At 43.2% G+C, this 24,293-nt stretch overlaps 1 protein-coding gene across 1 annotated transcript; it reads left to right on the forward strand.

The window, feature by feature from the left end:
- The first annotated feature begins 1,274 nt into the window (after positions 1–1,274).
- rnf19b (ring finger protein 19B) lies at positions 1,275–24,293 on the forward strand. The gene is made up of 9 exons (XM_071521541.1): positions 1,275–2,613; positions 10,721–10,920; positions 13,138–13,282; positions 13,989–14,151; positions 17,069–17,183; positions 17,872–18,012; positions 18,666–18,855; positions 20,132–20,266; positions 21,274–24,293. Exons 1-9 carry the CDS (start codon positions 1,940–1,942, stop codon positions 21,719–21,721), a joined length of 2,211 nt encoding a protein of 736 aa, XP_071377642.1. The 5' UTR covers positions 1,275–1,939; the 3' UTR covers positions 21,722–24,293.

Raw genomic sequence — 24,293 nt, forward strand, 5'->3', positions numbered from 1 at the left:
ACATTTCCACTTCTCTTTAGTTTCCCTGTTTGCATTGCTGAAAACCTCTTATTGTAAAATACAAAATGTAAATAAGTTGCTTGTTTTTAGCTTGATGACAATGTATTTTTGACATCATCCACCAGGTTTGGTAAGGGTTTAATAAGGCCAAGAGCTCACAGTTTTTTCTCAATCCATAGAAGAGTTACGAGTTACGTTTCATGCGATATGTACAAAGATAACAAAACATAATAACATGTATGTGCATTCATGTAGGTAGTGCACACAGTCTTTAACATAGTCCGCACAGCCTGTAATTTTAGTGTGTGCACAGGATGTAATTATCGTACGTGTGTGTATGTATGTATGTATATAATTAACGCTTTATGCTTGTGTGTTTTCGTTTACAGGTGTGTGCGCAGTTCTGTGTGTGTGTGTGTGTGTGTGTGTGCGTGTGTGAGTGCATGTGCTCATGACTATCAGTTTGAGTGCATTGATTTACAGGTGTGTGTGTGTGTGTGTGTGTGAGAGTGTGTGTGAGCGAGTGTGTGCATTTGGGAGTGTACATACATGTGTATCTGTGTGTATTAAGTTACGGGTGTATGCACAATTGTGTGTGTGTGTGTGTGTGTGTGTGTGTGTGTGTATGAGTGTGTGTTTGTGTGTGTATGCGTCTACATAAGTGCCAGAGTCACAGAGTGGGTCGCTGTTTGCCTCGCTCATAGTGAGCGTCACCATGGCAACGGCACTAGCAGCGCAGTGTGAAGTGGAGGAAGAGCTTGTGGTGCTCAGTGTGTGATAGAGAGAGAGAGGGAGAGAGAGAGAGAGAGAGAGAAAAGATAGAAGAGGCGAGAGGAGGACAGGGTTTCTGGTTTTGAATGGATGGATGAATGGTCAGACTGGTAGGTGATGTCATGTATTTAATAGCTGTGTGATTTATGTTGGAGTATTCAACCGTTCCTGAACAAATATAGCATAAGATTTCCTTTGTATTGCACAAATAATGTGTTAACAGTGATGAGGTGTTTCATTATAAAGTATGAACCATTCGTTGTGTGTATGTGTGTGTGTGTGTGTGTGTGTGTGTGTGTGTGTGTGTATACGTGTACTTGGCCCTGACAGATTATCTGTTCAGCCTCCCAAGAGTTAATGATCAAATCGAAACACAGGAGGAGCAAACGAAAGAGAGAGAGAGACAGCGAGAGAGAGAGAGTGAGAGAGAGCGAGAGAGAGGTGTGTCATACTGAGCATGCTCTTTGTGCTAACTTCCTGCTCTCTTCTTCCCTACAGAACAGACAGATTCAGCCAGAGACCGGCACACAACGAGACCGACGGGAAGAGGAACGACGGGAGGAGGAATTCTGAAAAGAGCCGAGGTGAACCAGATCGAAACCGGAGGAATTATAACATTTTGACTGGTCGCCCAACAAGCTCTGCTCTGTGGATTTTTGTGTTACCTTCTCTGTTTTTTAAACAACAGACTCATTCATTGAAACATACATTAGTCTGTTTTTTTGTCTTTTTGGTTGACAGTAAGAATTACAATCATGTTTGACCCTAAGATCTGCCTGGGAGACGGGAGACTTGCTGTTTTTTGATCTTTGTGAACCTTTTGGCTGCCAAGTTTGAGAGAAACTCTGTTTGAGTTGAAGGGGATTTTTTTTTCTGGTTTACGCAATCTCTTTCATTTTGACTTCTCCGTTATCTCGCACAGTTGTTTCCTGATCAGCGTTTGTTTCTCGTAAGAGGAAGAGAAGGTGGTGACCGACTTCAGGTTTTTCTGCCAGGAGCCTGAGAAGCATTTGCATTCCAGTTTGGGTTTCACTAGAGGACAAATCCTCCCTTGTGTGTGTGAGACAGAGTGTGTGTCTGTGCCACAGTGTGTCTGCGCAGCTCTCTCTGTGATATAATAACCTGTATAAGAGGACAATAACCGGCCCTGTGTGTCTCTTGTGGGAAAATGGGATCAGAAAAAGACTCTGAGTCGCCTCACTCCTCGGTGAGTGGCGTCCCCAACCCAAAGTGCCGTGCGGCGGGAAAACGCCAGGGACGCATCTCCTTCCACAGCCTCTTCCACAGCAAGCGGGGCTCCCGGGGCGCAAAAGCAGGGGCGACCACCCCTTTAGCCCAGCAGCTCCATCACCACCACCACCACACACAACACCAACAGCTTCTCCCTGCTGCCTTGAACACGACGCCCGCCCCGGCCTCTGCGACAGCCACTGCTTCCGTGGCCGCCGCGGCCGCCGCGGCCCCCCAGGACGCCGCCTCCTGCGGCCCCTCGGAGCCCCTCTCCTCCAGCCAGCCGTCCCTGGGCGGAGCCCCTTCCTCCGGGGAGGCCGACCTCCTGGAGTGCCCCCTGTGCCTGGTGCGCCAGCCCGCCGACCAGCTGCCCGAGCTGCTGGGCTGCAGCCACCGCTCCTGCCTCTGCTGCCTGCGCCAGTACCTCCGCATCGAGATCACCGAGAGCCGCGTCCAGCTCAGCTGCCCCGAGTGCGCCGAGCGACTGGCGCCCCGGCAGGTGGCGGACATCTTGGACGACGCGGCGCTGTTGGAGAAGTACGAGGAGTTCCTGCTGCGGCGATGCCTCGCCTCCGATCCAGACTGCCGGTGGTGTCCGGCGCCCGACTGCGGGTAAGAGACTGTCTGTCACTCTCTCCTCACTGCTGTTTATTCCATGTTTCTAGGATCTGAGCCACATGTGACCTTTTAGCTTTGCTGCTGTCTCAGTGATGTATTTGTTGTTTGTATCTGTGGGGAGATTTAGCTGAGACCTAAGAAAAAGATTTAGAGGATGAACCTCCACATGCGTTAGGCTCTCCTGGAGAAACTTCTTGCTGTCAGGGGAAAAGAAGAGGCTGAAGAATCCACATGTTTCAGAGGAGACACGTGGTCGTCCACACCCTCCCCGGTCAACAGGGGGGTCGCACGATGATGGGGACAGTGGAGCGTATTGGGAATTGGCAACAACACAATTGGGAGAAAATAGCTTGGAGGACTTATGTGTCACCTACTCACTGAATTGAAACTGAAATCTTTAATGCCCCTGAGGAAATAAAGGTTTCACCTTGCTCATGTGATAAAAACAATAACTGTGAGTAACAGTGAAAAGTAGAAACATATGAGTCAGATAAGAAGTGGGAAAATGGAACGTTAAACATCTCCATATCTAAAGGAGGTAAAAAAATATGTGTGATTAAATTACCGGTAGCGTTGCCAGAAGTCCTTTCATATTTGTGAAAGAACATGCTGTAACTCAGATCAGCGTTTCTCTAAAGACTGTACAGAGGTGGGGCATATTGAGATTAAAATGGAGAAAGTGATAGCTTCTGCAACTATTGTCATCTCATTGTTGTTGGCTATTAGGTTGCTGTAGCCTTCTTGAATTCCCTGCAATGTAAATCAGATAAAATCAGATAAAGTACAGATTAGATTTAACTCCGGACACACTGTGCCCACTTCTAAATCCTTTCAGCACACAAAACAATGTTAACCGAAACCAGTTGTATCTCATCAGTTATCAGGCTAATGACTGTAGACGCTCTCTCTCTCTCCCTCTCTCTCTCTCTCTCTGTCTGTCTCACTCTTTCCTCTCACCCCCTTTCTCTCTCTTTCCCTCTCTCTTTTCTTCCCTCTTTCTTTTTCCTTTGTCTCTCTGTCGCTCTCCCACACTCGCTCACATCCGCACACTCTGTCTTTTTGGCATGAATTCCAGATGGACGGCATTGCCAAAGCATCTAAAATACAAAATGAAACTGAATATAAAATAGCGTGTGAGTGAGTGTGTGTGCATGTGTGTGTGTGTGCGTGCATGTGTGTGTGTGTGTGCGTGTGTGTGTGCGTGTGTGTGTGTGTGTGCGCTCTCTCTGCCGAATTTCACCCTTGTGGTTTTGTGAGAACAGGAACCAGTGTGACCTGCTGTGTCAGAGAAGCTGAGGAAGACAAATCTGAAAGTGGAGGAGTGAAACTGTAACTGGGTTAGAAAGGCTGCTAGCTGGTCCTGTGGTTGGGGAGGGGAACAGTCCGGTCCGGGGAACTTTCTGGAACAAATGAGAGGCGTTTTATAAAGCAGCGAGTGATTCATTGTGTTTGTGTTTGTCTGTGTGTGTGTGTGTGTGTGTGTGTGTGTGTGTGTGTGTGTGCTTGTCCGTGTGGGAAGGAAGAACGCAGATATTCAGTGAGATTTTTCTGTTGTGGTTTGGTACAGTAATGCTGGCATTGTCACAGGGGAAGGCCATAACTCTGCTGTTGTGTATGTGTGTGTGTGTGTGTGTGTGTGTGTGTGTGTGTATTTGCATGTGTGTGTGTGTGTTTGTATGTCTCTGCCTTTATGTCTTTTCAGATGTTTGTCCGTGTGTGTCTGTGTCTTTGTATTTGTGTCTCTGTTTCTGTGTGTGGGTGTTTGTGTATGTGTGTGTGTGTTTGTGTGTGTGTGTGTGTGTGTGTCTATACCTGTGTGTGTGTGTGTGTGTGTGTGTGTGTGTGTGTGTGTTCCTGTGAATCTCCCTACGTGTGTTTCTGTTTCTTTTTTACTTTCTCTCTTTCTCTCTTCGTATTTGGTTGAGTGTATGAGTGTGTCTGACTGTGTGTGTGTGTGTGTGTGTGTGTGTGTCTGAGTGTGTGTGTGTGTTTAGTAGTGCCAGCAGCATCATATGGCAAGGCCAAGCAGTGACCTACATATTTAAAGGGACGATCCTCTGTCTGACGCCAGCAGAGTGACTCACTGTAACCGCCCCGCTTATTTCAATCAGGCAAGTCGACTAAGTCCAAATTATTATTCACAGCAGTGGCCTGGAGGGAGAGAGGATGACCTAAGTGCACACACATATACAGACACACAAACACACACACACATACACACACACCTGGGAGAACTGGAGAATAGGCCTCTACAGAAAGTCTGCAATAAGTGTGAATTGCTCCTGTGCAACTGTTTGACTTTGCGTGCTTGTAAGTGAGAATGTGTGTGTGTGTGTTTGTTTCTGTGTGTGTGTGTGTGTGTGTTTGTTTCTGTGTGTGTGTGTGTGTGTGTGTTTGTTTCTGTGTGTGGTTGCATCTTAACCCACTTGAGGAAAGTTATGCAAATGTGTCCTCATTTTGGCATCTTATCTCGTTCGACAGATTTTGTTTGTTAGCTATGAGATCAATACTGGCTGAGTTAATGGAAGCTTGGGATGGAGCACAGAATAGAATAGAATAGAATAGAATAGAATAGACTAGAATTTGAATATTTGGCTGTCCTATGGTAGCAAATAGACACAATATATATGACAGGATGTGACAGAATGTGACAGATGGAAGCACAAGACACATTTATAAACACAGAATCAATGTAAAATGTGGTAGTTGGCTATTTGTGTTCCAACAGGGTGATACTCTATTACTTACATACATTACATATGGTAGATTAAAAATATGTGGCTGCTCTCTGTTTATTTTGAACAATCTGTGCAAGGGCAGCCATTGTAGGAGTCCTTCATCATGCATTTATCCTGCATCTGTTTATCTGCAGATAATTAATTCATAAATGTTATTCAGTTGAACAAAATTAGTGCATTAGCTATAACACATCCGGTTAGTTACCAGACCATTTATTGTTAATTTTCAGTGGCTGAAAAGAGAACATAACTTAGTTCCAAACAGTTCCTCACATACTGAAAGGGGATAAGAGATGCTTCTCCTATCAAATCTGTTTGTAAAAAAAAAAAGACGCTCATTAGAGTCAAGGGTAAAAGAATATTTGAAAATCAGTAGGCAAGGCAGTCTTCTTCATTACTTTCCCATGGCTACCAAACAGTTCCTCATTGGGATGGAGCCAAAGTGCAGCGGTAGTTCAGCAAGCATGCAATGCTTTTTTTTAAATGGGCCCTATTGTAGGAATTAAAAATTTGCTCTATTTATATACATATATGATCATACAGTAGATGTTTAATGAAGACATAAATAAAATTGTATGTTGTTTGAGTGGGTAATTGAAAGTTTTTAACCAGCCTTTTCAGGCTAACTCCGGTCAACGCATCACAACTGGACTTGAACTTGATTGGCTCCCTTAACTAAGCAGTTGCTATAATCCTTCCAGTCAGACCAGTTTGCAGCATTTTACTGACAAACCTGAAATGCCTCCAAACAGCAGGTTTGCCCCATTTGAATTAGAAGAGCTTATGTTGTCAGTCAAGTATATTATGGCTGACTAAGTCTTCAAATTCATTCAATAAATACCCTTCTAAATAAATTAAATTTATTTGAAAACTAAACCATGAAAACTGCATAACATGGAAAGCTTAATTTGCCAAATGCAACAAATATAGAGGAATGTTTCTAGGTAGTATTGGTGCAGAGATGCATATCAACAGCTAACATAATAAAACAACACATACTGACACATGGTACAAGGACAACAGGACCTCACATGCAGTGCAAAGAGACACACTATGGACAGTAGACCCTACAAGTTTATATTATACATTTTAGTCTTTTGTCTTTAGGTTTCTGTCTCTCACTTTTTTTTTTTTTTTTACAAAATCCACCGATAGATGACTAAATTAAAGTCTTTATCAGCCATTCGCTCAGATAAAACCTGTCCTCTGGTAAATCTGAGTCGTCCTCTTAACTCTCCGATTCCCCCTGACCCGCTCCCCTCCTCCAGCCAATAAGGTCTCGGTCTGCGTGATTGACAGGTCGGGACATCCAGTGAGAACAAAGAGTGGTGCTCCGCTGTCTCCTCTGGCTGTCAGTTGCTATGGCGACTATCGATGCGGCATAGAGGGAGCGTTGCCAGGGGTAACAGGAGTTGGGACTTAATTAAAGAGATCATTACATACCCGCTGGACTCAATGTGCGTGTGTGTATGTGCGTGTGTGTATGTGCGTGTGTGTGTGTGTGTGTGTTTGTATGTGTACAAGTGTCTGAAAATGTCTGTGCCTTTTTGTTGTGTGAGATGTCATGTGTGTGTTTGCATGCGTTTGTGCGTATGTTCTGTATGTGTGAGTGTGTGTGTCAGACAAACATGCACTCGGCTTGTCCTGGTGTTTAATAGCGCCTGGCGTTAGCGTGTGTGTGCGTGTGTGTGTGTGCGTGTGTGTGTGTGTGTGTGTGTTGTAACAGGCATTTACAGGCTCAGCAGGATTCCCAGGTGGACTGTCTGTCTGTGTGCGTTTCCTCGCAGCACGCAGCATGTCAACACTCATAAAATTCCCCATCCTCTCCTCCGCCTCTCCTCCTCCTCCGTCTCTCCCAGAGTCTGTCCGTCTCTTCACAGTTTATGTTTACATTTCAGGCGTTTCGCCAACGACGCCCTTAGCTGTCTCTCTCTCTCTCTCTTTCAGTGACTCTCTCCCTCTGTCTATCTCTCTCTCTCTCTCTCTCTGCATCTCTTTTGCTTTGCTTTCTGTTTGTCTTTCACTCCCTCTCTCTCTCCTCCTTTCTCTCCCTCTCCTTCTCGCTCTCTCTCTCTCTCTCTCTCTGTATCTCTTTTGCTTTGCCTCTCTTTGTCTTTCTGTTTGTCTTTCACTCCCTCTCTCTTCTCTCTCCTCTCTCTCTTCTCTCTCTCTCTCTCTCTCTGTTATCTCGGTACTGTCAGTCCATATTGCGCTCGGCACCGCAGTGGAATCCACCAATCGTGAGACAGCGTTGACGTGGGTTGCTCTCCCAGGAAAAGGCTGTCGTAGCAACCTGTGCACTGTACCGCAACAAGTCCCCCGAGTTAGCCAGAATAACAGCACACACACACACACTCTGTACTTGTTGTTTTTGTGGACAACTTCTTTGTGTCATTGTGGAGACAACGCAGATCGTCTCAAAGCCCCGGGGCGAGCTGAAGGACATGGGAACTTGTAAAGTGTAGCGGGTGGAAACGGGGCATCAAGTGGCTCTTAGCAGCTGTTTTAAAAGGGAAACAGTTAAAGTGTAAGCGCCCCCTGAGATGAAGTGTGAAGTCGTTGCTCGTTTGACATTTTGCCGCTCTGCTGAGGAGAGCTGGGAGCGTTGCGCTGCTGTTGCAGAAACAAAAACACAGAACTGCTGTTTCAGTGTTTGTCTGTCTCTCGTCTGAATCGAAAGTTTTTTCACGGTCATTCGAGCGCTGAGTGAGATTTGTGACGCTTTTGGTTCACGACACCTGTTACAAAAACCCAGAGGATAATTTAAAAAACAAACGGGTGTTGATGAGAAAATAAGCATTCTTTTCTTCAATCTTGAAAAACATAGGCTACTTTTTGCAGATATGTGTTTTATCACAGCAGTGATACAGAGGACCATCGTAGAACCGATAATGTATTAACTGCCAGATAATGTAATAACCTGCCAAAATGCAATAAAAATATCCCTTCAGTGTAATAAAAATATTGACTAATAATGTAACAAGTGAGGTGATTACATTCTTCTTATTTTTACGAGTTATTACATTATCAGGCAATATTATCATTATATCATTAGTTACAAATATTTAGCTAAAAATACAATACATCACTTATGAAGTAATAAACACCAGTTAATGTAGTAAGATTTTATTAACCTATTTACAGGGACATTTGTATTACATTATTTAGCAATAACGACATTATCAGTTGCCACAAAGCCGCCCCATTTTTAACAGCTTGCTGCATTTTTTGCACTGTTTGTCCACTCTTCCCATGAAGTGTTATGAAAATCCTGCAGCACTAATGCAGCACAGATGCAGAGTGAAGGGATTTCTGCAATAGCTACGACTGTAAAAGCACAAGTCTCCCTGTAGGAATGCCAGCTCATGTCTCATCTTGTCCTCAAAAAAACAAACTCTCATCTCCTCTGGTATCCTTCAGTTTATTCCGTCCCCAGATGCCTGAGTACAGGCCATCACAGTGTTTGAAGAGGTGGCTGTGAGAGACATGCCGCCATGTTGGAGGAGAGCCAAAAACATAAAAGTTTGTGATGTTACCACCTCTTCCTCCTCAGTCTTCTGCTTTTTATAGTATAACTTGAACATCCTACCGCCGCGAAGAAAACAGGCATTGTCTTTGTTTTGTCAGGGAGGAAAGAGACAACACCGTTACAACAATCTGCTTTTGTTATCACTCCTCCAACATGTTGTCCCACGTAACCGTTGGTGACGACATTTCCTGACAGGCCTCTATTATGATTTCTCCAGTGATTGACAAACGCTTTATCTCTCTATCTGTTTCTCCTTCTCTTTAATTTCCTCCTTTCTCAATATTGTTAGTAAACTATATTTAGCATTTCTCCTCCTACCTCGCTGGCTTAAGTTAACGAAAAAGACAAAGATTAGTCTGTTATAGTTGCAAGGTGGATATTTATTCTCCAAGGACTTACAGAAAAATACATTTACTTTACTTTAAGTGTTGACTGTTGTAAAATATAAAAAATACATGGGCATCAATGAGTAATTAAGCAGATAATCAGTCGTGATCAATAGTCACAGTAATGTTGATTGTCACATTCAGAGGAGTTCTAACCCTCATAACAGTCTGTCAATGAAAGGTACATTTTTTAAAATGGTTGTTCCCAGAATAACTCCATTCATTACAGCAGTATTCACATGCTTTGCAACAGTGAATACTCCACTGATTAACTAATCTCTCTCTCCTTTCTCAATATTGGAACTTTGTGATTTCCATATTGATTAACTTCCCCGTCTCTCTCTTTCCTTCTTTCCCAATATTGTGACTATATAAGTGATTACTCCATTGATCAAATGGTCTCTCTGTCTGTCTCTGTCTCTCTCTTCTCCTTCAATAGAAGGTTGTCAGGTGATGTAGCGTGTCCTCTAGCGGCCATATTGAAGGTCTTCAGCTCTTGACAACAAAGGCTGAGAACAGTTAATTGCATTTCTAAACTCACTACTCAGCAGTCTCAACCTCTTAGCCCGTGGAATAGACATGGTTTATTTCTGTGCTGTTTTAGTAGGAGAATGGTCATTTAATCACTGTTCATCTTATCGATTTTGTGTTTAGATAATGTCAGCTTGGTTAGCTAGCTGATGCGTCCTGGGTTCGAATCCGGACCAGGACCTTTGTCGCATACCTGTGTCTGTTCAGTTTACTCTCTGTCTGGTTACCACATATGATTTGCATAGGAGCCAGTGTTAATCGGCTAGTTAACATTAGTTGCTTTGCTAAATTAGCTTGCTGGTTAGCTAGCTAGCTAACATAACAAAAAAAATAGATCCACTAGTGGATGTTTCAGTAAGTTCAATTTGGAAACAAATGTACCTTATCGGACCATTCACTTGGTCTTTTACATATAGCGTTCATGAATGGACCACACTAATGTTCTTGAGATATCTCTCTTGTTCTTGCCTGGTTGCTAGTTAGCGGCTAATTCTCCACTGGACCTCAGATTTGTGATGCAGCTGCGAAGCCTCTATATTCTAACTCATGGCATTGTTGTTAAGCAGTGCCTTCTTCACATGCTATTTTGTCGGAAAATCAAACCCAGAACGCCCTCCTACATAACAAATGTTATGTAGGATGTTTCGTCTGGCTAACTAAAAACCTGTAGCTAATAAAGGTGCATGTGTATGTAAGTGTTTAATAACTGTTGAGTGACAAAACTTGATTTTTCCACCATGTTGAGAAGGTTAAAGGTTATGGATGTGTGATAACTTGGAAACTCGGGTAGCAAAATTTTCTCGGACTTTCCGATGACATCATTTGAATTGGTTAGTTATTTCTGCATCAGTTAACACCTCTGTCTCTCTCTCTCTCTCTCTCTCTCTCTCTCTCTCTCCTCCCCCTCTCTCTCTCAGGTTTGCGGTCATCGCCTCCGGCTGTGCCAGCTGTCCCAGGCTGGTGTGTCGCAGGGAGGGCTGCGGGGCCGAGTTCTGCTACCACTGCAAACAGGCCTGGCATCCCAACCAGACCTGCGACTCGGCCCGCCAGCAGAGGGCGCAGTCCCTGCACACACACAGCAACCACTCCCCCAGCTACACACAGGAGCAGGGCCCCGGTAAGAACGAACACACACACACACACACACACACACACACACACACACAACCACTCAACCTCCCCGGAAAGTACTTGGATCACACACAATCATAACAAACAATTTCACACAAATTCACCCAGACAAACACACACATTCACATATACAAACACAGTATTTGCGTGTGTTTGTGTATGTGTGTGTGTGTGCGTGCATGTGTGTGTATGTATATGTGCTTGATGCAGTGATGCGGACAGAAATAGACGGCTAAAGTCTTTTACCCCAGCAATTCCGTTTTCAACATTTCTCTCACACCCCTGGGTGCTCTCTGTCTCTGCTGTCGCTGCTCACGGCACATCTGTCTCCCTCAGTCTGTCAGAGCGGCGCCCGTCTGCACAACCGACTCACGAAGGTGCGAAGTTCAACCAGGCATGAGCCGCTATTTATATCGCACTTCCCCCACTCGATAGTTTCGCTTTTAACTGCAGCATCTTCTTTCAAACAGCGCTGAGAAGAGCGGAAGAAGTGCTTCGGTGCTCAGATGTGCCTGTGTGTGTGCGTGTGTGTGTGTGTGTGTGTGTGTGTGTGTGTGTGTGTTAGCCCCGGAGCGGCAAGGCAGCCTATTGGTTAGACAGGGTTCCCACAGGCCTTGAAAATCAAAGTTCAAAGTTTGTGGATTTGAGAAAATAAAATAAAGCCTTGAAAGTTTTTGAAAATGAATGGATGGCCCTGAAAGTACTTGATTTTTTAAAAAATTAAAATATATCAGCCAAACTCATCAGTATGCCTCATCTCTTTTTGTCCGAGGGTCAACACTTCACATGAGGAAAACCCTGGAGACTTGACAAGACCATTAATACAAAAATAGGCCTCTGTGACGACCGATTTTGACTAATGCCATGCCGGTTTTGAGTCCTTGAATTTCACAAGACCTTGAAAGTCATTGAAAAGTCATTGAATCTGATGTCTAAGTGTCCAAAAACCCTCATCAATGAGCCTGAGGAGATTAATACCTCAAATGCATTTTTGCCTTGAAATGGTCAATGCATCCTATACTATGTTTACATAATCCTGTATCCTGTATACTTGTTGTAGAGATGGAGAGAGGCAGACCAAATGTCAAAAAGACAAAAAAAAACAACAAAAATCCGTGCTTGTTCGTGCGTACATGCATGTATGTGTGTCTATAATCCCATTTTGATTAAAAGTCTATTAGATAAAACCCTCCGGCTGTCCTCAGTCCTCTCTCTCTCTCTCTCTCTCTCTCTCTCTCACTCTCTCTTTGCTTAATAAACCACTTCCAGTCTTCGTTGGTCTGCCAAATATGCAAAGGGTCTGACAACAATCGGCTGGTACTGACTCACAGAAACCAGGTGTCTGTCTGTCTGTCTGTCTGTCTGTCTGTCATGTGTCTGTCTGTCTATGCCTGGCATTTATTCCACTGGAGACAGAGAGAGAGAGAGAGAGAGAGAGAGAGAGAGACAAGGAATAGAAAGGGGAGAGGAAGAAAGAGAGGGTGGGAGAGAGAGAGAGAGAAAGAGAAAGTGAGAGAGTATGTCACGCTATGTCAGCAGCACACAGTGTACACAAACAATAACAATACCTCCCTCCCCCCCGCGCCCCCCCCCCACCCCGTCTGGCAAATCTGCCGGAGTCATTCTGAGTCAAAACGCCCTTTTAAAGCGCAGAGTCGGTTCCCAGCATCCAGAAGCGAAACACACATTTAATGGATTCCCTGCAACTTCCTGGCTTTTCCTCAAAAAGCATTAGAGGACAAACTGCTCCGATTGCCCGATCCATTTCTCTAATGAGCTTTGATTCTGATGCCAGGAGAGAAAGAGTCAAAGAAACACTGAAGAAGACAGTTGTACCGCTCGCATTTTAACTAGTTTAACCTTTTGTTTTTGACAAGACCTAACAAATGCAAGCGAATACTTGAAAAGTTTTGTATTTTTAACCCTTTTGACTCTTCATGTATGCATACGTACATACAGTGCATACATACATGTATACATAGATAAATTAATGTCTACATAGCCTACATACAATATTTAAGCTATTTAGATTACTCATTTTAAACAGACATAACAAGGAATCAAGGAAAGACTTTTGTATTATTTTTTTGGAGTTTTGAATTTAACCTTTTGAACTTTTTAACCAGACACAAGAAAAAGTACTTAATCGTGACACAAGTGATGATGCCACTAACCGCCGACCGCGTCCTGTTTCTGTCCCCAGCTGATGACATCAAGCCCTGCCCGCGATGCGGCGCTTACATCATCAAGATGAACGACGGGAGCTGCAATCACATGACCTGCGCCGTCTGCGGCTGCGAGTTCTGCTGGCTCTGCATGAAGGAGATCTCCGACCTGCACTACCTCAGGTACACACACACACACACACACACACACACACACAGACACACACACACACACACACAGATATTGTTTAACTACACTTATGATGATGTGGTTCAGTCTCTAATTCCTAACAGTAACCTTATACCCAAACTCCCTATTTAAAGTCCTTGTTCATACACACACACACACACACACACACACACACACACACACACACACACACACTAAATGAATAGATGTTTTCCATTGTATTGGAAAACACCCCATCCTCCCTGACTCAGATCCCCTCGTTAGTCATAATCTGACACCTGTGTGTGTGTAACAGTGAGTAACAGACAATAAAACAGTGTGTGTGAGACAGTGTGTTTATGTGTATTTCTGTCTGTGTGTGTGTGTGTGTGTGTGTGCCTTCATCTGATGTGTGTAACAGTGAGTAAGAGGCAGTAAAGTGATTCCCCTCTCTCTGTGCTTTGTGATATTTTCTCTGAAGTCATCGCCATCCGTTTTCACTTCAGTTTTTATGTTGTTTCAGATGTTTAAATTTAAACTGTTCTAACTTTAAACTGCTCTCTTCTTCTGGTTTTCTCTACACATTTCCCCCCTTATCTCTGCATTTCCCCTTCTCCTCCCCTCCCTCCTTCCTTCCACCTGTCCCTCCTGTCTCCTTCCCCCCTCTCTCTCTCTCTCTCTCTCTCTCTCTCTCTCTCCCTCCCTCCTTCCCTCCATCAGTCCATCCGGCTGTACGTTCTGGGGCAAGAAGCCGTGGAGCAGGAAGAAGAAGATCTTGTGGCAGCTGGGCACGCTGATCGGAGCTCCGGTCGGCATCACCCTCATCGCCGGCATCGCCGTGCCCGCCATGGTCATCGGCATCCCCGTCTACGTCGGCCGCAAGGTGAGAAATCCGCTCGTCCTGTGCGACTCACACCAGTAGAAGAAGTTTCAGCACCGTGGCGAACCGCTATAGGATTGAGTGAAATCCTGTGATCCTAAAATGATCGTGTTGAGTGTTTAGAGCGAAGGAAGCGCATGTGACATTTTCCCTCATTTTATAGCAGAGCAAAAACTAAACTTTAAGTCATTGCATGCTTTTAATTCAAAACATTATTATAGACACACACAGATCAAGCACAGATGAGTTTTTTGTTTTTTTTTATGAACTTTGTTTATTGGTTTTTAAACAAAAATTGAAAATAATGTAAAGCGCTTGTGACAGTGACATAGTAGTACAGTAAAAAAAAAAAAAAAAAAAAATCAACAACATATAATACACAGCAACTAAAAGAAAAACACAACACAGTCAGCTTGGTCATATTTCACATACTACGGTAAACACTATAACCTCATCAGGCCAGAATAAGGATAAATAAATAAAAACAATAAGTAAATAAGATAAAAGCACAGATGAGTTGATATCAAAGGACAGAAAGCGTAGAACCTGCACACTGTTGCTCACATGGTACCTTTGTTAACTGAAAGATTAAAAAGACAATGTTTCAGCCCCAATTCAGTACCTTTATTCAGTCTGTCAGTGAATAAAGGAACCGTTTGAGCAATGGTATGTGGGTTCTACATCTTCTATCCTTTTATTCAAAACATAACATAGGAGCTGTTTATATTTTTACAGAGATTACCTTTCAGAAAACTGGTGTTCTATAAAAAGCCGTCAAGTGCAGTTACCTAATTTTTTGCACCAAATTGAGTTGAGGGGTTGAGTCTTAGAGATTTGATTCTTTTGGATTTTCCCCTTTATTTGAATTTTGTTTATGATTACAAAAGTGACCATCAGATAGGAGCTCAACAACAGCTTTCCAGTGATATATAATATTTTCTGCCAAAATGATGTGTACATCTCTTTCGCACTAAATCCTCGATATATACAGAGTGCTAGGAAAATGAAATCAAATGAAGAGCTGCAGAGAGAGGAAGAGGGGAATTTGTTTTCAAGATAGGAGCAAATTAGAGTGAGAGGAGGAGGAAGATATGGGGTGAGAGGGGAAACGATTCAGTGTCAATGAGGTAATGTGAAGTATTTATGAAACTGACACTTTGTTCAAGTTTTGTCAGTTAACTTGATGACTATAAAGTCATAAGGTCGAAAACTATAGAGAAAAACTCCCTTTTTGTCTGTCCCCTTTTCAGCTGACAGTGATGTCATTCACACTTTTTTAATCTTACGACCAGTTCATGTGTAACTCGTCATAGCCTGGACTACTAAAGAAACCAGAAGTGGAAAACCACAGTCTTGTAGCAATACAGAGAAATGGTTGATAGCACTTCCAAAGTCATTCTTTCACAATGATTCTCGCTCATTTTCTGGGAATTCACAACATTACAGAATTACACTGAAAGCGTTCCTCTCTTGGTTTCTCTCTCTTGGCGATCATTCTGAAACTTATTCAGAATTTCCTTGAAATAAGGGAAAGTACTTTCAGTTCCTCTGAACACCATAAAAATGCTAATATTTGCTTCAGCAACCAGACCGACCTTGTATTCATTAAAGACAGACTGTTATTGGAGGCAGGAGTTCATTTAATATTCAAGCCAAAAACCCACGGCTGAGGGATAAATACTGAGAGCACAAGCCTTTGGTAAATCAGGGTCCTTAAAAAGTCTAAAAAACTCCTAAATTAGTTTCACTTTGATGCTCCTATAACATTAGACTGTGATGCTGACAGATCCTTTAGATTCAGTGAGATTCAGTGGAGGCAGAGTGGAGAAAGTAAAGCACATGAAATACGGCAAATGCCATGAATTGTGTCGTTTCAACAAAAGATGTGAATTAGACCGGCAGCTTCTTATGTTGTGTTTCATTACTTGCCATTCCAGCTGGTCACATTAAGTTTGACCCACATGGATGTTGACTCTTAGGACCGGGTTAATACACAATGCCTTGCCCTAGAAATTGTTCCTTTATTTTTGACTGTTAAGTTGCTCATAAATCCATTTCCAGGAAGCATTAAAAGCGTCTTAAACAGTCTTAAGTTTGGCTTTCCAAAACCTGCAGATACCCTGAAAATATTCCACTGACATCTGCAGAGAAGTGACTGTATCATGGCTGTGTGGTGTTTCTGTGGTCGGTGCAGCTGTTCTGTTATCAGCCACGCATTTCTGAGACTGGAAATTGTTAGTGACAGACACTTATTTGCTGAAACGCAAACATCTCCCACACAACTGCAAGAGACAGGATATTGCATGAGAACGGGCATTTGGTAGAAATTTCACACCGCATTAACGCAGCTCTCCCTTGTGGAGACTTTGTGTAACTGCGAATTTCATCACCAGCCTGTTGGAAACTGTTGGAAGTGGTTTAACTACATAGTTAAGATTAACTGGAACATTAGACACAACAGTCCTCCCACGCACTGTTTCAGGTTTTTGTTCTTGTCGCTGTTCAAATCTCCCAAAGCCTTCAGGAGCTCAGAGTATTACTGACTGTAAACCTATTGAGGAAATACCTCAGTTCAGTCAGTGTTAATGGAGCTGTTTGTTAGTGAGAGAAGGAAAGTGGCCTAGTTCCTCTAATGCAACGCAAATCTGATTCTTTTCAGGGGAAATTTGAAAAGCTGTGTGACAGAAATAGCACTGTAGAGTAATTAGAATGACCAAATGAATCGCTAAATCACCAAATTAAAGTAGAATCAACACAAAGGAAGTATATTTTACACGTAGCACCTTTTAAGCTCTTTCCCTGCCTTGCTTTAGTCCAGTCCGGTCTGTGTGTGTGTGTTTGGGATGTGTGATAAAGCCTCTCCGTCTCCTCCTCCTCCTCCTCCTCCTCCTCCTCCTCCTCCTCCTCCTCCTCTCCTCAGATCCACGCCCACTACGAGCTGAAGAAGACTTCTCGCCACAGAAGGAACCTGGCCATCACAGGAGGCGTGGCCCTGTCCATCATCACCGCCCCGGTCATAGCTGCCGTCAGCGTCGGTAAGAAACACATCAGGATCTCACTTCACAAGACTTCTACTGTTACACCATGAATGATAGCACCGACCAAAACAGATTCTACTTCTTAAAGGATAGCTGATAACTGAAATCCTTGCTTTACAAAAACACTTTCGCAGACTAGACCTTTTACATTTTAGAGATATGGAATTGGACCAGATATTTGTTTTTCCAAATGGATATATAAGATTTTGGAAATGAACTATTCATGTATAGTCTCAAAATGTCATCTCTGCACGACGTCTGTCTTACTCTTAATTTTTTCTTTCTTTCTCCTGTTTGTCTCTCTCTCCTGTTCTCTCTTCCTCGCTATCCACTGTCTTGCTCTCTCTTGTCTTTCTCTTGCTCTGTCGCTCTCACTTAATTTTCAGGTTTTTTTTGTTGTTTTTTTTCGAATTCAGTGAACTTTATTGCCATGATATACATGTCTACACCATTGAACCAAGCAGAAATTCAAACATAACAAACACAAACATAAACCAAAATATTAAATTCAAGAAGAACCCTAAACCTAATGAATCTGCATCTTCCTTAGCTTGATTTTTTACACTCCTCTCTCTTATGCTTTCTCTAAAACTCTGAAAATACAAAAGTCAAAAGCCCAATTGTCATGACAGGGAAGAAACCTGTGTATCATGATATCAGTATCTCCCTCTCTCTGCCCCCTCAGGTATCGGCGTGCCCATCATGTTGGCGTATGTTTACGGCGTGGTGCCCATCTCTCTGTGCCGGGGCGGGGGCTGCGGTGTGAGCAGAGGGAAGGGGCGGGGCGTACGGATAGACTTCGACGAGGACGACGGACCAATCACAGGTGAGGAAACCAAACCCAACAGATGATAACATTTGGATGTCAGAAACTACAGAAGCCCATTGAGGAGTTAACACATTCTGTTTTTTCCAGAGATAATGAGAGATTTTGCTTTTAAAATAATTTCAGCAAACATATGATCATTCTGTGGAGCAATGTCAAAGGAGCAGGGCTATCACATTTCTCTTTAATCGAGTCCTGGCACAGGCTGAAATAGCATTATGCCTTGCTATTACAGATAATACAGGTAGAAAACAAGATATCTCAAGATAATGACATAAATAACTCAATGTCTCGAGAAAACAAAGAAAGTCAACTTGTTATCACAGGAAAACAGAGTAAATAAACTGTATGAATATATGTCCTCAATGGGCTTTCGTAGATAACGGATCTATTGTATCCTTTTGACTGGATGAATTTGATTTTAATGCAATTCTAGATATTATTCCTAGAGTTGAATGTATTCCACCTGTTTGGATTGAAATCATTGTACATCAGCTCCAGTGAAGGATCTATTTATCTGTAAATTCCAATTAAAAGATTCAGTTCATTCATTCAACATTCGACCCTCAGTCTTTGACAGTGTTTCAGCTCTGCAGCACATAGATACAACTCACACTCATGTAAATAATATTTTATATCTCGTCCTCTGTCAGTGGCCGATGCGTGGCGGGCCCTGAAGTCCCCCAGCCTCGGGGAGAGCAGTCTGGACGGGGCGGCCAGCGGCCTCAGCACCACCTCCCCCAGCGAGGGGCTGTCCGTGGCCCCCGGGGCGCTGGGTGACACCCCGCACTTCAACACCCTGGCAGGCGGCGCCCTGGGGACCCGCACCGGCAAGTACAGCAGGTAAGGGTCAGGGAAGGATCTGTCAGCTTTCTCTGTGTCTTAATAGTTATATCTAGAGCTGCTGGGTGATTCAGGGCTGCCCTGCTCTCTGTTAAAATGATATGATTTGAATTGGGTGTAGTTATGACATCACAGGTTCGAGTCCCGTGAATGACAGTTATTGCATATCATTCCTTCTCTCTGTTCTGTTCTGTTCTATTCTATTCTATTCTATTCTGTTCTGTTCTGTTCTGTTCTGTTCTATTCTGTTCTGTTCTGTTCTGTTCTATTCTGTTCTGTTCTGTTCTGTTCTATTCTGTTCTATTCTATTCTGTTCTATTCTATTCTATTCTGTTCTGTTCTGTTCTGTTCTGTTTTGTTCTATTCTGTTCTGTTCTGTTCTATTCTGTTCTATTCTATTCTGTTCTATTCTATTCTGTTCTATTATATTCTGTTCTGTTCTATTCTATTCTATTCTATTCTGTTCTGTTCTATTCCGTTCTGTTCTATTCCGTTCTGTTCTATTCCGTTCTGTTCTGTTCTGTTCCGTTCCGTTCCGTTCTATTCTGTTCTGTTCTTTTCTGTTCTGTTCTGTTCTGTTCCGTTCCGTTCCGTTCCGTTCCGTTCCGTTCCGTTCTGTTCTGTTTTGTTCTGTCACCTAATAAAACAGAAACACCATTAATAATCATTAGAAGATGTGCTTTGAATCAGTGTCACTCACAGCAATTTCTTTTATTGATTTTTTGGTGATTATATCAAATGGGTAATGTCTGTAAGCACGAGGGAACTGAACAGACTCCACTGTTATTGCTCTTTAAACTAGAAGGCAGTCCCAGAGCACAAACCTCCGCCAACGCTGAACGATTCTCCAACTTGACTGTGACACCCAAACACATCATTCCTATCACTTACATTTTAAGTTAAATTGATTTCCTGACCCTGCAAACACCCTTAGGATTTGGAGTCAAGTCTCTGTCTCTGCTAGTTTCATAGTTATGGTTGAACAACGACAATCCCAGATGCGGATCACCACCAAAATCGAATCAATTGTTCCATGGTCCAAAAGCCAATCTGTCGACCAAATTTCATGGAAATCCATTTATAAGTTTTTGAAATATCGTGCTGACAGACAGACAAACAAGCTAACTAACAGCTAATAAAAGCTCCATAATGGTAATATTAAATATGTCAAGCTGGTGTGTTTTTTGCTCTTCATTCATGTTAACTCAAAGTACTTATAAGGCTGTATGACTGAGCGTTATAATTGATTGATAATTGATTTCCCCTCTTCCTCCAGGCTGGAGGTGCAGGCAGGGGAGCTGGCTAAAGAGTCGGCCCAGAGGGAGACAGGCAGCCTGGGGGCGGGCAGCGACTGTGCCAGCACCCGAGGCATGGCCGGATCCATCATCTCCTCCTACACCCTACCTGACAGGTGACACGGGACGGGCTTTTCTTCTTCTTCTTTGGGCTTTTCTTCTTCTTCTTTGGGCTTTTCTTCTTCTTCTTCTTTGGTGTTTTTCATCTTCCTCTGTTTCCTGTTTTATCTTGGATTGTCCCTTTTCTGATCGGATCACTTGAGACTCACGTCTCTTCTCGTCTCTTCTCTTCTCTTCTCTTCTCTTCTCTTCTCTTCTCTTCTCTTCTCTTCTCTTCTCTTCTCTTCTCTTCTGTCTCTATCTCTATCTTGTCAATTCAATTCAGTTCAAATCAATGTGCTTTATTTGCATGAATGTTCACAAACGATCTTGGCAAAGCATCTAGATAAATATCAGCTTTATATTATGTTCCCTGCCCTGTGTATTAGTCTAAGTGTGTGTGTGTGTGTGTGTGTGTGTGTGTGTGTGTGTGTGTTGGGTGTCACTCTCCTGTCACTCTCACTCTCACTCAAACACACACAAAACACACTGTCAGATCAAGAGCCAACGTTTTGTTAGGTGTCAGGTTTCAGATCTGTCTACCGCTCCATCAGGTTTTATTTGGTGTGATGAGATTGAGATAACAGAATTAGAACTAATCTGATGACTTGGCAGGTTGGTGCCTTGATCTCATGTTGTCTCGTCTGCAGCAACGCCTCGAACTGCGTAAACCCCTCTTTAGATTAGCGGCAGCTTTACTAAGCAGATTCTAACCTAGCCCTTCTTCATCTTGATTAAAACTGCAGTAAACAAACATCACATCAGAGATATCTGCATTTGGCTGCTGTTGCAGGAAATATTTGTACTTGCAAAGAACATTTAACAAAAAATAAATAATGTATGGTTGTCAAGCTGAAAATAATGTTTTTCTAAATGTCTGAAAAGTTGATATTTGATGTTACCAGGTTTTTATCCGACAGCAGCGATATCTAGTCTGTCAAGTCCAGGTTCCTGGATACTGAGGCTGATTTGATGTGAACCATCTGCCTGACCGCTCTGTGTGTGAATCCGTTTCTCTCTGCAGGGAGTGTACTAACCTGGAGATCCAGGTGGACATCGAGACCAAACCCAGCCATCTCTACCTGACCAGCGAAGAGGACCTAACCCCGCCCCCGGGCTCTGCCGCCATGGCGACCGCCTCGGGAGGCGAGGAGCCTCAGGACTGCAGCTCCAGAAGGGGCGGCGCTCTGTCCGGCTCGGCGCTGGGGCTGTCGCCGGGAGCGTCCATCAGGGAGGGGCTTCGCGACGTCACCCTGGCGCAGCCGGAGAGCATCCGCAGCGACCTGGAGATGTCGGACACGCAGTCGGACGACATCGCGGAGCTGACGTCGGACGAATGCGACTCGCCTCACCCGAAAAGCTGCCGCCCGGCGTCCGGCCAGCAGCCGCAGCCGTCCTCCTGCCGGGCGCTGAACCCCTCCACCGAAGGCCTTCACTGTCCCGCCGACAGCAACGTCATCCTCTACATCTGAGACCAGCGGCTCTCAGGATTGCACAAAAACAAACTAACAAACCCCCCCAACGACTGTATGTTTTAGCTTTCCCCGACTTCATAGCTTTTCTTCTGTCGTCGTTTCCCTTTTGCTGCTTTTTCGACTCACAGAAACCGTCTTACACGCGGACAGCCTTCGTTTACTTTCGTCTGTCTGTCTTATCTATCGACCTGTCAATCTCCTCACTGAGTAAATTGTCAGGGTTCTACCTCTGAGATTTATAAGATGACGATTTATGTTTACTTCTTGGTGCAAAATGCCTTGGCTACTTAAGCAAAAAAAAAAAAGAAAAGAAAAAAAAAGCAAGACAAGAGGTACAAATTTGCCACAAGAAATATTGCAAAAACGAAACGATTAAATAAGGTGAAACGTCACCAAGCATAGCAGTGGGTGAAGGATTGTGAGGAAAATAGATTTGTACTGAGGACGAAGGAGATGTTTATAACAATGTGTGAATGAGTGTGGACTTTGTACTCGACTCTGTTGGCTTTATTTTCCTCTTTTCCCCTATTTATATCCAAAAGACCTTGAAAGCGTATTATTTGCCAGGCGCATGAGTCTGCATGAGCCACGTCTTGTGTGGAAGGTTTGAAAGGGGCAGCAAGTTCCTGTTACACTGGCGAGAGTTTAGTTTACGTCTGCACTTGAATCTCACTTGCCCCGCACAGAGAGAGAGAGAGAGAGAGAGAGAGAGAGAGAGAGAGAGAGAGAGAGAGAGAGAGAGAGAGAGAGAGAGAGAGTCCATGCTCAAAAAATACATAGATCGAGTCCTGACAATGATGTGGCTGCAGTGAAACCAGAGAATCTGAATCAATGTTCTGTGGGTGAAATACACTGAGGGAAGATTCTATTCTATTCTATTCTATTTTATGACATTGGCTGCTAAACGATGTTGTGTTCATGTGCTATTACGTCAGAAAATCAAACCCGGAAGACTAAAAATAAACCGTCCTGCAGCTAAACAAGCTAATTTGATGAACTTCATTCAAACAAATGTTAGTTAGTTTAGTCTGGCTAACAACAAATTTGCAATAATGTGTTTGTGTTTTGTTTCTGTTGACTGACACGAAACTTGGGTTTATCGCCTTGTTGAGAAGGTTAAAGGTCAACACTACAAAATTTGGCAGAAAAAATTGGGTAGCAAAATTTTCTCAGAATTTCCGACTTAATCATCTGACTTTGGAGGGCGTTCATGTGAAATTTCCAAGCTTTTCTGATATATCCGATAGCACATGAATACACAAATAGCTCCAAACAGAATGCTAATGCTAAGCTGATGTTGCCTAGCAACTAAGAAGACAGCCTGTCATTGTCAGAACTCCGTCACTGTATGGCTCTGGTGTGTTTCAGGTGGTCGGACCAGTGCTGAGCTGAAGACTCTCACTGACCCACACAACACACACACACACACACACTGACTTTGATTACTACTTTCACCCACTTGAATGTTGTTTTGAGTGTGTGTGTGTGAGTGTGTGAGAGAGAGAGATACAGAGAGAGAGATATTCCCTTTCACAGACCATCAATAGAGAAACAAAAGTAAGGCAGACAAATTCACAAGATACTAGAATGAATGAATGGACTCTTGATGAATGTATTTGTTTGTCCCACTATCTGAGTGATTTTTTTTGAATGAGCACTTGTGCACTTTATCTCAAATGTCTATTGTTTTATTTGTTGTCATTGTTTTGCTATACGTCGTCTATTGCTATAAGTGAGTTTACTTCCATTGCATACAAATGTCTGTGGTACAACCAAAATAAATCACTTACCAGAAGGCCTCTTATGTTGGATGTAACAAATGAAGAGTTTGGTTCCAAAACATTATACAGCCATTTTGGAGAAAACGTGCTTTCCTTTGTCAAGTTCATCATTCAATATCTATAACATTTAGGGGATCCTGTGTGTTAAAGTGTTCAGTTTACCTCCTATCTTTCATAAAGGAATAAACTATTATGGTTTTTTTTATTTTGTTCTATTCAGTTTGTTCTATTAATCATTTTGTAATAGTCTGTCACTTTCTTTCTAAATGGTGGATATCTCATTTTGGACCTGAACTCTTCACATATTGATGCTGGTGATGCTCTTTTTAATCATACTCAATAGCCTGAATAGTTTCCTAGCTTTCTATCACCTTTGTGCTTCAGTTTAAAGGGGTTTTCTACCAGGTTTTCCTTTTAATCTACGAGGAACCGACCTGGAAACCTTCTCATCTCAGAGTAGCTTTACGGTATTCAGCTGCTCATATTGACCGGGCGGCGCTTCGTTTGTCTCTACCTGCCTGTGAGAAAACACACGAATGTACCACGGATGGAAACTGAACTTGCTGAAAGAGGCTGAATGAGGCCCGGGGCTGATGAAAAAAATGTCCTATTAAGAAATACTTATTTGAAAGGTTTAGAGTATATAGATAGCAATATTTACGTGTTATTATATGTGTATTTCCTGGCACTGTTAAAAGCCCTGCCGTGTGTGTGGGGTTGTACATGCAGGACTGTGAAAGACTTCCTGTGGACCTTTGGGGGAAAAAATAAATAAACACAATCTTCTG

Source organism: Centroberyx affinis, unplaced genomic scaffold, assembly GCF_046629955.1.
Source record: "Centroberyx affinis isolate AG114_WGS23_722 - 3 ecotype Tasmania unplaced genomic scaffold, CSIRO-AGI_Caff_v1 ptg000895l_1, whole genome shotgun sequence".
Classification (NCBI taxonomy): domain Eukaryota; kingdom Metazoa; phylum Chordata; class Actinopteri; order Beryciformes; family Berycidae; genus Centroberyx; species Centroberyx affinis.

Bases quoted from the DNA above. Each gene is read 5' to 3' on its own strand.
- rnf19b (XM_071521541.1), top strand. From the start codon at position 1,940: ATGGGATCAGAAAAAGACTCTGAGTCGCCTCACTCCTCGGTGAGTGGC. The intron at 10,921-13,137 runs GTAAGAACGAAC...TTCTGTCCCCAG, and splicing joins CACACAGGAGCAGGGCCCCG to CTGATGACATCAAGCCCTGC. The intron at 14,152-17,068 runs GTGAGAAATCCG...TCCTCTCCTCAG, and splicing joins CCGTCTACGTCGGCCGCAAG to ATCCACGCCCACTACGAGCT.